The sequence below is a fragment of the Furipterus horrens genome, unplaced genomic scaffold, assembly GCF_987537825.1.
Source record: "Furipterus horrens unplaced genomic scaffold, mFurHor1.1.pri manual_scaffold_2, whole genome shotgun sequence".
Taxonomy (NCBI): domain Eukaryota; kingdom Metazoa; phylum Chordata; class Mammalia; order Chiroptera; family Furipteridae; genus Furipterus; species Furipterus horrens.
The window spans coordinates 146,717,512-146,735,167 of NW_028327172.1; the positions used below are offsets into that span (position 1 = coordinate 146,717,512).

Genomic DNA, 17,656 nt, shown 5'->3' on the forward strand with positions numbered 1-17,656 from the left:
CAATATAAACTCTTATCATTTTATGTTCTTCAGTTATATTTTATAGGTTTACTCATTTAGATCTCTTCATTGTGAAATGTAATTAGGAGTTTTGCAGCTTGAGAAATGGATATTTTTGAAGTTGAAATCACTTTAAGTGTATAAAACTTACTGTTTGGTATCATTATTGTTGATTTTGCAAATGTTATCTTTTTCATTCAAAAGAGTTTTAAATTTTTACATAGTCAAGTATGTCTAACTATTCTTTTATAGCTTCTGCATCTCTGGTCTTATTTAAAAACAACTCTGTTATCCTTATTTGATATGTATATAGTGTCTGGGTTTTTCTTTTTTAAAATTTTAAAGTTATTTTGTTATTTGCATTCGCATAGCTAATCCATCTGGAATTCATTTTTTATATGGCTTAAGATTCAGGTCCAATTTTATTTTGACCCTGATAGATAACCAGTTATGTCGGCACCATTTATTAACTAATCCAACTTTTTTGCACTGACTTAAACCAACACTTTTATCATATACTAAGTTTTTATACATATTGGAATTTATTTCAGGATTCCCTTTTCATCCTACTAATTACTTTATCTTTTACTATACCAATTCCATACTGATTTAATTTCAGTGGTTTTATATTATGTTATGGTAACTCATAACTTAAGTTTTCCTTCACTGGTCTTCATTTTCATACTTTTCAGGGCTATTCTCAGGCATTTCCTTTCTATTAAAACTCTAAGATCACTTTATCTATATATTTTTTTTAAATAAGCATGTCAGAATCTATTCAAAGTCACATGACATTTATATGTTAATTTGAGGACAACTGAAATTTTTATCTGTTGAGACTTTCAATCAAAAACATTCCATGTCTGCCCTGGCTGGTGTGGCTCAGTGTGCTGGCCAGTGAACCAAAGGGCCGCTGGTTCAATTCCCAGTCAGGGCACATGCCTGGGTTGTGGGCCAAGTCCCCTGTTGGGGGCGTGCAAGAGGCAACGAATCGATGTATCTCTCACACATTGCTGTTTCTCTCCCTCCCTTTCCCCTCTCTAAAAAACAAATAAATAAGATCTTAAAAAAAAAAAAATTCCATGTCTTCATACTTTTTCAGATCTTGTTTTATGTTCTTCAAGAAGACTTAAAAGTTTTCTTCATTTCATAACTCTTCTTTACTTAATGATTAAACTAAATAATTTAAAAATCAAGAAATTAATATTTTTATTACTAGTTAATGTGTGCATGTGTGTGTGTATACAGATTAAAATCTAATCATTTGGTATGACTACCACTAAATTCTAGAAATCCTGAGAAATGTGACAATATGGCTAAAGTCATCAAAAAGGTTAGGAGTTGAGCTGAGAGAAAACTTTGTTTTATGCTTACATTGGACTTTTTTTTTTTTTCTTACTTGAATTTATAATTATTGCAATCCTATCTAAAAGGGTTTCAGAAACATTATCTTTGAATATTCTTGCAATTAAAGATATTATCTAAAATGAAATATTTTCCTGTGCTGCTAGAAATAAAATCTCTGAATAAAATCATTGTGGAATCATCACTAGAGTCTTACCTGACTAGAAAGTTTAGAAGCTTCAACAGCATGTTCAAAATCTGGTCTTCCAATTACAGCAGGCTCTTTATTCATTGCTCCTTGCCCTTTCTTGTATTCTGCCTAAAGTGGATAAATGAGAGAATGTTAAATATTACTACTTTGCAATGAAGAATTATATAGACATTAGCCAAAATAAAATATAAGAGACCCTCAGTCCATAAAAAATATTCCTTTTAACTCACCAAATACTAAAATGCTGACTGCTAAAGCAGGAATTAATTTTTATAATACGGCTATTTAAATAAACTCAACATTTTTGCAGTACAATAATTACTAATTTTGAGTCATGAATCCAATCATCATCATCATTGTGTTTATGTATAAACACTGAAAAAATTCAGGAACTTATGGATAATTGAGACTCTGTCTTCTGCATAAAGATAGCTTTTAGGGCTTTGTTCAGTCTCAGGAATTGATCTAGCCCTATTTGATTAAAATGCATTTGAAGTTAGAAAATAATTATTGATGATTTATTAATTATTAAGGTATATACATCCTGTGTTACTTAAACATTTGGTTCTAGTTAAGACATCATTTTAAACCAGGTATTAGGTATGTTTAAAAAAATGATTTTAATCAAGGAGGATGTCTTAGAGAAGATAAGAAACATCTATGATATATAGGAAAGCTACAAGGGTAAATGTTAGCAGAACAGAATCTGCAGAATTAACAGCAACAACATAAGAATAAAGCCAAGTTAAGTACCACCGGACAGGGGGAGAGGTAAGAGATAAATAATATGGGGCCAGATGACTGATAATCTTGTCTTTCAAGCTGGGACATTTGAATGTTATCATAATCAAATAGTATTTATTGAACTAAATGTATGATAACACTAGCCATAGTCAAGTCAAATTTGGGCAGCTTCTGCATATACCCAAATAATTTACAGAATCAACTGGATAATTTGGATATTAAATAATTGATATAATTCATATTTAAAAATTGAAATAAATGATGTCACTCATTAAGTTAACCATCCAACTACCAAAGCCATGCTTTGTTCCTGCAAAAATAAGAAATCATTTCTGCTCAAGATAAGAAAGAGTGATTACATTGCTTATGATCTTGGAGAGCTGCGTTGCCATCTTGATGTCTGGTCTGTTAAGCTCTGCATTATACAAGTGGGTGTCCTGCATGTCTTTTCTATAAGAAATCTGATAAAAGAGACAGTTTTGATTTAAAAATAAAGAAATTAGTGCATTCATAGTCACTAGCCTTGATGTTCATAACATTACTTATCCTTGTTATGAGTACCTTAGAGAGCCAACTGACCATAGGTTGTTGCATGATGTAACATTTATTTAGATAGATATATTCTTTTTTTACTATACCTATGCCTCGCTAACATTATTACATATGAATTGAATTTATACAATATAAGAAATATGAGCTCAAGCCCTCAGCATAAAACCAATCTTATAGAATTTTATGTATACCACCCTCATAAGCACGTCATTGTGTGCAAGTGTGTATGCGCATATTCACATAAATAATATCCTCATCAAGGGCTTTCACTTGCCCCTCATTCAGGCTCTGCCCCAGTGGATACAGGATAAGTCCCAGCACATGAATATAGAAAATCACTTCCAGAAAGGGCCCTTAAACAGACACTACAAGCTACACTGTTCCTCAGCCCCTGATCCACTAAACCCAGTAGAACAGAGAGAATAGACAGGCACAACAAGGGAGGTTTAGGGCCCCACCCAGTCTCAGCATATAGACAGAGCTGCTGCCGGCACTAAGCAGGAAAGAGCTGCCCCTTCTATGCAGATTGGCCCCTCACAGGAAATGGTCAGTAAATCCACCAAAAGCTATACAATATTTGAATGAATCTTGGACACACCAAGATATGTGGCAAAGGGATGGATAAACACTCCTATCATCTTCCCTGAGGATTGAATAGTGCCCCCCAGGGGTGAACGAGGGTTCCCACCCACCCAATCGCAACAGGGGCCCCCTCTGGAGACAGATGGAGAAGGTACTGGCAGTTCTCTTGGGTTATTAAAGGAACCACTCCTGAGCCCAGAACTTATAGAAACCCATTAGTGTAGAACAGTGGGGTCCAGCTAAATCCAAAGGAGATAGCCACAGACTGTGGATCACTTGCTGCCTTGAACAGGCTGCTAGAGCAGACTGGAACACCATCTGACATCACCAGGGGTGGATCCAAAAAGAGAAAACAGTGGTAAACACTATTTCCATTGAGACAAATTCCCCCGTGGTCTTCTTCGTGATTTGTGCTATTTTTTCTCCTGCGTAGTTTTTTAACATTCATTTCTTTTCCTTCAAGTTTGTGCTTATTAGGCCACTCATTCTTTATATTATAGTTTATTTCAAATCTCATATTTTGCTTCTCCTTTTGCTTACTCCATTTTACCTTCTCTCCTCTTCTTATTATTTTTGTTTTAAATTTTATTTTCTCTCTTGCTACGACTTCTTTCTATCCCATACTCTTACTGTTTCTACCCCCTCAGCCACTCCAAACCATTTTTCTTGTCATTAGTCATCTCACATTCTCTTTCCCATTCTTAAATACCCTTAGTCTGTCTCCACCTTTATCCACCTTTGCTTGTTGTTTCTGGATACGATGGTTATTATTGCATTTCCTCAATTTTCTTTCTAGATCTTCACTATTTTTGTATTTCAAATCTCAAATTTTATCATTCGCCTCTTCTGCTCCATTATGCCTTCCTTCTGCCCTTTCATTATTTTTCATTTGATGTTTTAACTTTTCCCTGTCTTAGCCTGGTTTTATTCTTCACTCTTAGTATTCCTTCTCCCTCTATACTCTCAAAATAACTTCTCTTTCCTGTAGACATCTCTTCAGCTTTTATTTCTTTCTTTTTCCCTATCATTCCCATCCCACATATACTAATCTTTGCTCATTTGTTGTAGATATTGCTGTGGTAGATCTTTTTCTCCAATTTGGCTCCTTTTTTTTTCTTTCACTAAATTAAAAAAATTTTTTTTTGTTTAAACCTAATACTATACACTTCTGTTCCCTTACTCCATTCCGCCTGCTTCCGTCCCTTATTTATGATGTAAATGTTATTTTTTTCTCTCTTTGCCGTGCTTCTATTCCCTACTCTTATTATTTCTCCTCCCTCTACATTCTCAAAATCATTTTTCTTTCAATCATCTCATATTCATTTTTTCCTTTCTTAAAATAGTCTTAATCTCTTTTCACCTTTATTAATATTGGTTCATTTGCTATTGATAGTGTGGTGGTGGGTGGAGGTTATTTCTGTGAGTATGGGTTTGTTCCCTGAGCTGTTTGGTTTTTTTCTGACAGCTCCTGTACAATAGCATACAAAAGGTGGTGGGTGGTGTGACTCTCAGTCAGCCAGCCAGAGGGAAGGGCCAAACAAAGAATGACCCAACAACAACCAAAACCCAATTAAAAAAGAGATCCCACATCAACAGCATAAGGGGTATCCCAAGAGCATCAAGTTCAGGAGATCAAGGGGACTGCTCCACTGAGTCTCACAGGTCTCTTACCACAGAAGATCACACCACAAAGACAGGGAGTCAAAGCAGATCAAGCTTTGTTTCTTGAGCAGAAACAAACAAGAAGAGTCACCTAAAGTGGGGAGACAAAGAAACAACCCCAATCAAAAGGAAAGGAGGAATCCCCAGCAAGAGTGCTAAATGAAACAGAGCCAAGCAAACTATCATTGAGTTCAAAATAATAGTCATAAAAATGCTTAAGGAGCTCAGTGAGAACTAAAAAGAACTCCAGGGAAGCTATAAGGAACTTACTGCAAACTACACCAGCATGAAAAAGAACACAGAAATTACCAAGAAGAGCGTGGAGGAAATGAAGAATACAATACGTGAAATGAAGAACACAGCAGAGGGAATTAAAACCAGGTTAAATGAAGCAGAGGATCGAATCAGCAACCTGGAGGACAAGGTAGAAAAAAATTCCCAGACAGATCAACAAAATGAAAAAAGACTCAAAAGAACAAAGAGGGTTTGAGGGAGCTGCAGGACAACATAAACCATGATAATATCCATATCATAGGGATACCAGAAGAAGAAGAAGAAGAGGAGCAAGGGAAAGAAAACCTGTTTGGAAAAGTAATGACAGAAAACTTCCCTCACTTGATGAGGGAAAGTCATGCAAGTCCAGGAAGCATGGAAGGTCCCAATCAAGATGAACCCAAAGAGGCCCACTCCAAGACACATCATAATTAAAATGGCAAAAATTAAGCCCTGGCTGCTGTGGCTCAGTGGATTGAGCGTCAGCCTGAGAGCCAAGTGCCGCTGGTTCGATTCCCAGTCAGGGCACATGACTAGGTTGCACATCAGGTCCCCAGTTGGGGGCGTGAGTGAGAGGCAACCACACAGTGATGTTTCTTTCCCTCTCCTTCTCCTTTCCCCTCTCTCTAAAAATAAATAAATAAATAAACAAGCAAATAAAAATTTTTTAAATGGCAAAAATTAAAAACAAAGATAAAATATTAAAGGCAGCAAGGAAGAAACAGCTAGTAACATTCAAGGGAGCTCCAATAAGGCTATAAGATGATTTTGCAACAGAAACACTACAAGCCAGAAGGATTGGCAAGAAATATTCCAAGTAATGAAAAGCAAAGGCCTTCAACCAAGACTACTCTATCCAGCAAGGCTCTTATTTAAAATGGAAGGAGAAATAAGGAGTTTCCCAGGGCAAAAAAAAAAAAAAAGGCTAAAAGAATATACCTCCACCAAATCAGCATTGCAGGAGATGCTACATTAAGAGATTAAGAAAGAGAGAGAGAGAGACAAACACACAAAGAAAGGGGAAAAGGGCAATAAATAAGTATCTATAAATAATAACCCTAAATGTAAATAAATTAATTGCTCCAACCAAAAGACACAGAGTAGCTGAATGGATAAGAACACTTGACCTGCATATATGTCTACCAGAGACCCACCTGAGAACAAAAGAACTACACAGACCGAAAGTCAAGAGATGAAAAAAATATTCCAAGAAAATGGCTAAATAGACTTCAAAACAAAGGCCATAAAAAAAGACAAGGAAGGACACTTCATAATACTAAAGGAAATAATCCATCAAGAAGATATAACCCTTGTGAACATATATGCACCCAACATAGGAGTACCCAAATATATAAGGAAAAACTTGGAGGACTTCAAGAAAGATATCAACAGCAACAGACTCATTGTAGGGTATTTTAACCCCCATTGCCAACAATGGATAGATCTTCCAAGCAAAGAATCAATAAGGATATTGTGGCATTGAATAATACTCTAGGTCAAATAGACTTAATTGATAGATACAGAAACTTTGACCCCAAAGAAGAAAAATATACATTCTTTTCAAATCCACATGGAACATTTTCAATGGCAGACCACATGGTAAGACACAAAACAAATCTCAACAAGTTCAAGAGAACTGAAATCATATCAAGCATCTTCTTGGATCACAATGGCTTGAAAGTAGAAAGCAACCTCAAGGAAAAAAACGAAAAATATTCAAATTCATGGAGACTGTATAACATGCTACTAAGGAATGAATGGCTTAACAATGAGATCAAGGAAGAAATTAAAATTTTTCTGGAAACAAATGAAAATCAACATACAACAGTGCAGAACCTATGGGATACAGTAAAGGCAGTCCTGAGAGGGACGTTCATAGCAATACAGACCTACCTAAAAATGATAGAAAAATCTCAAATAAAGAACTTAACCCTACATCTTCAAGTCAAGAGGACCAACAATAAACAAAGCCCAAAGTGAGTATAAGGAAGGAAGTAATCAAGATCAGAGCAGAACTAAATGACATAAAGACTAAAAGAACAATTCAAAGGATTAATAAATCCAAGAGCTGGTTCTCTGAAACGATAAACAAAATCAACAAGCCTTTAGTCGGACTCATCAAGAAAAAAAGAGAGAGGAACCCAAATAAATAAAATTAGAAATGAAAGCGGAGAAATTACAATCAATACCACAAAAATACAAAGGGTTGTAAGAAATTACTATGGACAACTATAGGCTAAGAAATTTGAAAACCTGGGTGATATGGATAAATTTCTAGAAACATAAAATCTTCCAAATCTGAATCAAGAAGAAGCAGAAAGCCTGAATAGTCTTATTACAACTACTGAAATTAAATCAATTATCAAAAAACTCCCAGCACACAAAAGTACTGGACCAACAATTTCACAGACATATTTTACCATACACCTGGGGAAGAGCTAACTCATATCATCCTCAAACTATTCCAAAAAATTCAAGAAGCAGGTTGACTCCCAAACTCTTTTTATGAGGATAGTATTATCCTAATTCAAAACCCAGGCAAAGACACAACAAAGAAAGAAAACTACAAGTCAATATTTCTGATGATCATCTATGCTAAAATCCTCAACAAAATATTGGCAAACCGAATCCAGCAATACATTTAAAAGATCATACACCATGATCAAGTGGCAGTCATCCCAGGGGAGCAAAGATGGTATAATAGTCATAAATCAATAAATGTAATAAACTTTTGATAAAGTATAACACCCATTTATTATAAAAATTCTCAGGAAAGTGGGAATAGAGGGGGAATACCTTAACATAATAAAGTCCAAATATGAGAAAGCTACAGCTAGCATCACACTCAATGGGCAAAAACTAAAAGCTTTTCCCCTAAGATCGGTAACAAGACAAGGGTGTCCACTTACACCACTTTTAGTCCACATAGTATTGGAAGTTATAGCCACAGTGATCAGACAAGAAAAAGAAATAAAAGGCATCCAAATTGGAAAGGAGGAAGTAAGACTCATTATTTGCAGATGACATGATAGTGTACATAAAAACTCTAGTCTCCACTAAAAAAACTACTTGACCTAATAAGTGAATTTGGCAAAACAGCAGTATACAAGGTCAATATTCAAAAATCAAAGGCATTTGCATACACCAACAATGAAATATCAGGAACTAAAGCTACAAAAAAAAATCACATTTACTATAGCAAAAAGAAAAATAAAGTATTTAGTAATATACTTAACCAAGTAGGTAAAACACCTGTACTCTGAAAACTACAGAACACTGAAGAAAGAAACTAAGAAAGATACAAATAAATGGAAGCATATACTGTGTTCATGGACTGCAAGAATTAACATCATTAAATGTTCGTACTGCCCAAAGCAATCTATAGATTCAATGTAATCTCTATTAAAATACCAATGACATACTTCACAAATTTAGAATATTTCAAAAATTTATATAGAACCCAAAACGACTCTGAATAGCATCAGCAATCTTGAGGAAGAACAAAGTAGAAGGGATCAAAATACGTGATATCAAGGTTACAAGTCCACTCTAATCATAACAGTCTGGTACTGGCTTAAGAACAGACACATACATTCATAGAACAGAATTGATAGCCCAGAAATAAACCCAGGTCTCTATGGTCAATTAATATTTGACAAACGGGGTAGGAGCATAAAATGTAATAAAAATAGCCTCTTCAATAAATGATGTTGGGAGATCTAGACAGGTAGTACATGCAAAACTATGAAACTAGACCACCAACTTACACCATACATCAGAATAAACTCATAATGGATAAAAGACTTAAATGTAAGCTGTGACACCATAAACGTCCTAAAAGAAATCATAGGCAGAAAAATTTCAGATATTTCATGCAGCAATATTTTCATTGATACATCTCCTAGAGCAAGGGAACTAAAGGAAAGAATAAACAACTGAGACTACATTAAACTAAAAAGCTTCTGCATGGCTAAAAAAAGAAATCATCAAAATGAAAAGGGAACCAACCATATGGGAAAACATATTTCCCAATGATACCTCAGAACTTATATCACTCAACACCAGAAAGACAAACAGCCCAATTAAAAAATGGGGAAAGGACCTGAACAGACACTTCTCCAACAAGAACATACAGAGGGCCCCATAGGGATATGAAAGAATGCTCAACATCACTAGCCATCAGAGAGATGCATATTGAAACCACAATGAGATACCACTTCACACCTGTCAGAATGGCCATCATTAACAAATCAACAAATAACAAGTGCTGGCGAGGATGACGAGAAAAGGGAACCCTGGTGCACTGTTGGTGGGAATGCAGACTGGTGCAGCCACTGTGGAAAACAGTACGGAATCTCCTCAAAAAACTAAAAATGGAATTTCCCTTTGATCCAGTGATTCCACTGCTGGGATTATACCTGAAGAATCCTGAAACACCAATTCAAAAGAACCTATGCACCCCTATGTTCATAGCAGCATTATTTACAATAATGAAGTGATGGAAACAGCCAAAGTGCTCATCAGTAAATGAGTGGATAAAAAAACTGGTACGTTTACACAATGGAATACTACACAGCAGGAAGAAAGAAGGAACTGTTACCCTTTGTGACAGCATGGATAGAACTGAATAGTATTATGCTAAGTGAAATAAGCCAGGCAGTGAAAGACAAATATCACATGATCTCACCTATAAGAGGGACCTAATGAACAAAACAAATGAGAAAAACAGAACCAGAGGTGCAGAAACAAGGAACAGACTGACAGTGACCAGAGGGGAATAAAGAAGGGGAAGGGTCTAGTCAAGGAACAGGTACAAATAACCCATGGACATGGACATCAGGGTGGGGACTGACTGTGGGGCTGGGGGGTGGGCAGGGCGGGGGAGAGCAACAGGGAAAATTGGGACAACTGTAATAGAACAACAATAAAAGAAAAAAGGGGGGGGGAGTAAATCACTTCCAGGGGTGAGGTTGTGTGAGGCTCTGTGATTCTCCAGCTTTCACCCTCCTAACCACATCCTTCTCTCCCTTTTCTGATTGAACACTTCAAATGGCCACATCTGGAAATCCTAGTCATGGGTACTGACAGTTTTATTATCTATCAAACATCACTGCAATGACTTGATTCTCCCAAAATAGAAGCAATTCTATGAAGGAATACTCATCCTCCAAATACACACTTAACACAATCAAACCAAAGTGGTAAATAGGGATTTTAAAAGAAAAATACATATAAATGTTGACAAATGTACTTTAAATGACAGCAGTCATTTAGATTAATTCGACTGACAAATAGGAACAGACCAGAAGTGAATTACTATATCCAATGGTTAACATCTCAACATTGAGATCAGTCATGAGCTGAAAGAATATTCAGCTATGTTCCAGATGCAGTTCTATTTGGCAATATCAGCAAGTGCTGGTCAACTTGTCCATTATATTAATTCTATTAAAGTTATAATGCAAAGGATATGGTAACAGTTTCAAAATTGAAATTCATCTTGATTTTCTCAAGGCACGGAAAGGTGGAACACAGAGATATACAACTAAACATCTGTACAAATGCACAATTAACTACATTTTATACAAAACAAATATTTTCAATATTGCCTACAAACCTCCTGCAATAGCATCATCAGGATACTTTTTTAAATTGAGGTTTCTGAGGTCCATCCTCTTTGTAATGGGGCTCAACAAGCTACATTTTAATGAATTCCCCAGTTGACCACTAAGAATGAGTATTCTAAATAATGCAATGTATTTTCTTTTCAACCTTGCAGAGTTTTAAAAAATTGGGATATTCTTATTTCTTTTAAAAATAATACCAAGTATAAGAAATGATAATGCAGTAAGACTTTAATAGGCTTCCTATACATTATATTATTTAATTTCAGTGAAATATTTATATACATTTCTACTTCCTTTTTTAAGAGCTTGTGTGTGTCTCACTATTAAGACTATTTTTTCAACTGTTTAAAATCATGAACTTATCTGACAAGTGAACAGCTTAAATACAATTAGCATAATTTCAGCATTCTTATTCTCCCAGGCTCTACCTTACCAAGTAATTTCAGGTAGGTTCTGTGCATACAGATACCAAAAGAAACATAAAAATGAGCTGAAAACTAAGTTAGTTTGTTGGATAGATTTTAAATCTTTAGGTATTTAAAATATTCCAGTTTTATTGGTTTCAAAAAGCAACACACTCACCCACAAAATATGGCCAATCAACCTCAGCCTGCACTGAGTTAAACACAAGCTGTGTAAACAAAAATGACTCTCAGGTGAAAACAACCCAAAATTATTACCCACCTACAAGAATAGCTGTTTCTATGTTACCACATTCATATGAAATCCATGGGGGGGAGTTGTCTTTTTGTTTAGAATAGAATGAGGGTAAAATGGAAACCCTTACTTTCTGAAAAGAGCTGCAACCTTTCAGAAACCTAAGCTGTACGTGGGCTACCTAATTATATGCTGTTCAGCCTAATGACAGAGTGAAGAGAGGTGAACAGCACAAAGGCGGCAGGAGCAGGACTCTGAATAGGGCCCCATCATCCATGTAAATTGCAAATTAGAGGCCAGCATATATGACTCAAAACAAATATTAAGACTGACGTGAGCTGCAAATTCAAACAAGCGGACACCAGAGAGACACCCAGGAGAGACACACAGGAGCCTGGTCAGCAGTCAGCTCTTCCAGAATATCTCTGCTTGGGGACAGTCCCCAAGAACAGGGCTTACACTGAGGAACACTGACAGCAGTAACCTCCTGGTTTTCACTATCTGCAAGGATCTAAACTTAAGTTGGTGACAACGTGGGTCATTTTCTTAAGTTATTCCTCCTCCCCCTCAGTCCGTGTGATTTGGTGGGGCTACCAAATGCAGCCTACTTTCCTGGTCACAGTATGGCCATGTGACTCGCTGTCCAATGAGATACCTCGTCCCTTTGAAAACCAGGATTAGTAAGAGAGCAGACAAAACCCATGCAGGGCCAGAGTCATTTGAAGGACCTGAGGCTGGGAGAGAGAAAGAGTTGCTGTCCTTTCCTCTGGGATCAGCTGCTGTAAAGATAATTTAATTTTGAAAAAACCAGCTGTCATCTTGAAATCACCTAAACAGTGGCTGGAAGTGAAGTCACAGAAGCTAGCAGAGCCAAGAGATGGGGGGAGGGAGAGTCCAGGTGACACTGTGGAGCCTCTGGATCCAGCTATGCCTGAAGGGAGCATGAATTTTCCAATTATGCAAACCAATAAATTCTCATTTTTTATATAAGCTAACTTGAGATCGGTTTCTCTCACTAAATCTAGGAACAGCTAACTAACACAGCCTCTACTTCACCTGTGTTTCTGCAGTGTCAAATCTGTTCTTTATTGCCTCCAATTACGTTTTAATTCTAACAAAACCTGTCATTGAGTTTCTTTCTTACCTCACCATGTTCACTTTCCCCTTAGCTTCCCTTTCCATCTCATTTTGTCTTTGAATCTCAGTTTGTTCTCTCTTTAAAAGCTTTCCACTTCTGTTTCATAAGGCCACAGCTTTTACATGTTTCCTGTGTTCACGCAGAGTGTCCAATGTGCCAGGCATGTTCTAATTCTTTTATACATATTGATTCATTAAATCCTCACACCAACCCTGTTGTGCTGAATTATGTCCACGCAACTGGACTCTAACCACACATCCTCCCAATAGAACTAGTTATTCAGAATCCTCTTCATTGCACATTCTGTGTTAGATTTGGCCAACAGGAGACTCACTAGATTTTGAAAACAAGTGAAATGGATGCCATTTTTCTCCATGTCAAGCCAAACACATGGGCAGATAAAGAATTCCCAGTGACTTTGCAGCAAGCTTTTCATATTTAGGCAGCAGTGACTTGAGATTCTTCAACAGTTGAGTTAATAAACTAAAGAAAGCATAGCCTCCACCATGATTGTCCTTACAGTGAAGTTCAAGCATTTGGAGATGTGAAGATTGAGAGCTAAGGGATGGCAGCGAAGATGGAAGCCACAGATAAGATACCTGTTAGGGCTGAGGGCAATGTGAACAGATAGACTTCAAGAAGCCAAATCCAACTGGCCCAGAACCATTCATTCCATTTGCTGCTCTGGGGAAGGTTAACATGTTTCTTAGTGAGAAGAAACTAGAGAGGATATGTATCTTTTAAGTCTGTGAAATGGAAGTATCTAACTACAAACTTACAACACCAGTTTTGATTCTCAAGAAATACTTATATCATCATCATCAACTCTCACATTAGCTAAGCTCTCCAGGTATCATCAAAGGAGCACATGCACTGGAAATTCTATCTCAGGCTTATTTCTGTCTGGGCACACTATATTTAAAGAAACACTAAATTATTAAATTGTAAATATTATTTTATAAGAGAATATAAACATTTTAAGTAAATAGAGGCTCTTATATCCACCAGAAAAAAATAAAAGTTTTCAATCTTCTAATAGATGAAGTAAAATATGGAGATGTATCTAGAACAGTTTATTGTTATTACTCTCATTGCCGTTGTTTATAAGAGCATTTTAGAGTTGATAAAAGTTCTTATCATGGTTTAATTTTATCATCACCACAATCTTATGAAGAAAGCAGAGGAGATATTACTAATTATTCTGCCTTAAAGATGAAAAAAATACTAATATATCTATTTTAATACTAAACCCGAAAGCACTATTATTGTAAGTCACATCACAGAACCATATAAATATTTTTCCAGTATCATTTTACTGATTTATCTTTAAGATTTTTCACTTTCTGAAGAAAAAGAAATTTTGTCTACTGATAAGTTTTTATTAACATTAAGAAAGTACATCTATCATTCTAGAAAAGAACATTAAGTCTCTCGTTTCCCCTGCCAAATACTTCTTTCTAATGCACATTGAATTGATTACCAATATGATGTTTTGGAAAAGTTTACCACTCCAATTTCATGATAAGTCTATACAGACCACATTACTTATAAAACGTAAAATGGCAGCCTTAAACTTGTGTGACTTACTTCAGAACTATTGGAGTTCGTGCTCTGGAAAGATTGATGGGAACTAATAATGTTACCGGGGTTTTCATTACAAGTCCATCTTTAGGGAAAAGCAGCAGGATAGAAACCTCCAGTTTCCCTAATTACATTAGAAAAATTTGGCAGGGGTACATCCCTGAAGATACAAAAGGATTTAGATTGGTTCTTTTTAATCATGTTTTGAATATAGTATCAGCAAAATAGGTAAGTTATATGGGTTCAGGAACCTTTGAATATGCCCTTCTGACCTAAATGCTTCTTAATATAAATTTCCTTTTAATTTGGACTTCTAATAAAATCTCATCTCTTTAGATTGTTTTGAGTTGACTATAATATCGCTGTAAACCCTTAAATCACTCTTTAAAGCTGGACGGGGACCAAATAGGACTAATATTTTTTGTAGTGGCTCTTCTGCAGAGCCCTTCACATATTTCATCTCATTTCACACTTCCAGCCCCAATGAGATAAAAATCATTGCCCCAATTTTAAGATTAAAAAATTGAGATTTGGAGATAGTAACCTGTCCCAGGTCATGCAGGCAAGTGGCAGAACAAGCATTTTAACCCTGACCTGCCTCCAGATTCCTTTTCTATTATATCCTACAGTGAAAGCTACTTTGAGAAATATTTTTTCCTTGTTTCATGATCATTGAATTTGGTGGTGACAGAGAGACTAACTGCCCCCCAAAACTCTTCCTATTGGAACTTTCAGTTATTTGGAAGTGAAACTTCAGTCACAAAGAATCCTCTGCCCATCCTCTTTTGCTTATTCACATCTCTAAAGATACAAAGGAGGTAAAAGTTCTGAAACTCAAAGTGTCCCCTTCGGCCAACTGATGGATGTTTTAGTAAAAGGTTTAAGTGGGAAGAAGGCAGAAATTAAAAGCTTTGCACTATCATTGTCCCCATTTCTTGGATCTCTGGTAGATGTTCAAAGCCGACTTGATTTGGATGGAATCATATAAAAGGTAAGCAAAGATGCTGACTTGCATTGTTTCTAGGTAAATCAGATGCACATGTGACAACACATTTGATTTTAAATTAAATCCAATCATTTATAGGCTTAGTGCAAAGGGACATTCCAGTTATGAAAGGGTAATTCTATTAGAGATTCTGTGCAAATGAGTTTCACTGGACCGAAGGAGGCAGGGTTTTGTCTCTGCGGGCGGTGCTGTAGCCTCAGCAACCAAACCACGAGACAGATGTACTTACTCTCCTTGTAGCTTTCAAGACTTACGTTTAAATTTCATGCTGTAGGGACAACAAATATATTATTCTAAGTGCCTTATGCTAGAGAAATATCAGCTACTTCACTGACAGAATACAAATATCCTTCTGACTTTAAATCTGAGTAAACAGTCTTCAACACTTTCTAAATCCTATTATATGTACAAACTTTGCATGTAAAGGTTGAGCTGGTTAGGCAGAGGAGTGTAAGTAAATACACCCTTCTCCCATAAGTACACAGTATTGAATGGAGAAAAGGGCTTTATACTCTATTCCCTCAATCCCTAAATCAAAGACCTTTTAAAAGAAAAGGCGGACTTAAAATAATAACCCCAGTTCTATGATAAGGAACTTCCGTATTTGAATTTCATTGAATGATAGAGTTAGAAAGGCCTCCTGAGGATCCGTGTAATGCCAGCCCCTCCCCAGCCCACCACCACCTTCTCTCCTGCGGTGCGCTGGAGCTGCTGATCTGAATTCTGATGATAAGCTATTTTGCACCCATTTTAAAAGTCTCATTTAAAATCTTGACCAATAACCAGTGACCTTTAAGAGGGAGGCAGCAGAGCCTAACAGAAAGCGCAAACCCTGGGCTTTGATTCTTTCTTTAGTCTCATTTTCCTCATCTACAAAATGGGAATCGGTACAGGGATTTTGTAAGAATTGGAAATGATCAGTCTTGGCACGGTTCTGGTACACAGCACTGCTGACTAAGAGGTGGTTATTATGATTATTATGGTCATTCTGTAAGCAAACAGTTCTTATAAAGCATCCCCTGAAAATGACCTTGCTGGTAATAACAGACATGCAGTTCCTTCATCTCTTATCAATCTCAAACCATTTTAGAAGAGTGCTTTGGTATTGGCATACGTTTATACATTTGGATTAAAATGTTAAACCTCACTCAGTTTTCACTTAAGCACTGACCTACTGCAATTTAATATCAGATAGCTGTCGCCATTCTGCAAAGAGATACTGCACAGCTGGGGCTCTGGGGGCACAGAGTCCACAAAGCACCGTCAGTAAGAGCACTAAGTGGTGGGACGGACCCTGTGCAAGATGACAAAGATGTTTCAGATACTTTTCAAAGAAAGGGAGTTTCTTGACCCAACTAGGACAGACACTTCATCCTCACTGATTCTGACCTATAAAGAACCTGATAAGCAGTTCCTATATTCCTTCTAGAGGATAGAGAGTTCATGGTGGGGAAATGAATAAACTTTCCCTGAGATTTCAGGAAGAAATATTTCTTCTAGCCCACCAAAGAAGAAACTCATTTTCTACAAGTTCACATCCTCTTTCTCGGCCTCTGCTTCTAAGGCATCTATTGTTTTCCTATTCACCACGGGTCTTAAGTTAGACACTTTGTTCCCCACAAGCATTCCAGAAGAAACAGTAGGTGGTGCAGTCTTGCTAGCGTCTGTGAATGACTATTCCCTAGGCCACTGATTCACAACGCCCTTTCTCCCCCTTCTTCTGCAATCAGGATGGGACACCATGGGAGCTTGGCCACCAAGTCAAGGGATTCCTAGAAAATGCTAATAACCCAGTAGATCCAAATGATCCATATGTGTCTTGTTCAAAGCAATTTTTCCAATGCCTACAAGTGCCTGACATTTTAAAGGCATTCCACAAGGTTTTAATAACTGTTGACAAAATAATCCTGATGTCTTTCTGACTGAACACAGAGAGATAAAAATAAAATCAATTTTAAAGCCATTTTTGAATAGGAGTTCCCTAATATTGAAATTTCAACAAAATATCCATTAGCCTTGATGTGGGTTAACCACAATTTTCCAGAAAATCATGAGAAGCGGCTTCCTTACATTACTCTGGTGTTTATTGACCTCAACGGCATGTTTGATCTCAGGTGGCTCCTTCATATGGGCGTAATCTGAGAAGCCTTTGGCAGCATCATGTTTCTGCTTGTAGGCAATCTTAAAAAGGAAAAAACACACACAATAAATCATTACTTTCATTTAGAGGTGCATTAAATTCTTGTTAAATTTCAATGTTTTGCTAGGATTTTATAATT

The 17,656-nt window shown here is 36.5% G+C and overlaps 1 protein-coding gene across 6 annotated transcripts in view; it reads right to left on the reverse strand.

Annotated features, from left to right (window-relative positions):
• NEBL (nebulette) overlaps positions 1 to 17,656 on the reverse strand; it is a 354,758-nt gene that overhangs the window by 76,030 nt on the left and 261,072 nt on the right. For 4 of the 6 annotated variants that reach the window (XM_090266578.1, XM_090266577.1, XM_090266579.1 and 1 more), the window contains 3 exons: positions 17,448 to 17,558; positions 2,659 to 2,760; positions 1,562 to 1,663 (listed from right to left, as the gene is read on the reverse strand). The exons of the other annotated variants lie outside the window; for them this stretch is intronic. In XM_090266578.1, the coding sequence (XP_090122704.1) occupies positions 1,562 to 1,663; positions 2,659 to 2,760; positions 17,448 to 17,558 (315 nt within the window). The remainder of the gene's footprint in view (positions 1 to 1,561; positions 1,664 to 2,658; positions 2,761 to 17,447; positions 17,559 to 17,656) is intronic. 6 annotated transcript variants of the gene reach the window in all.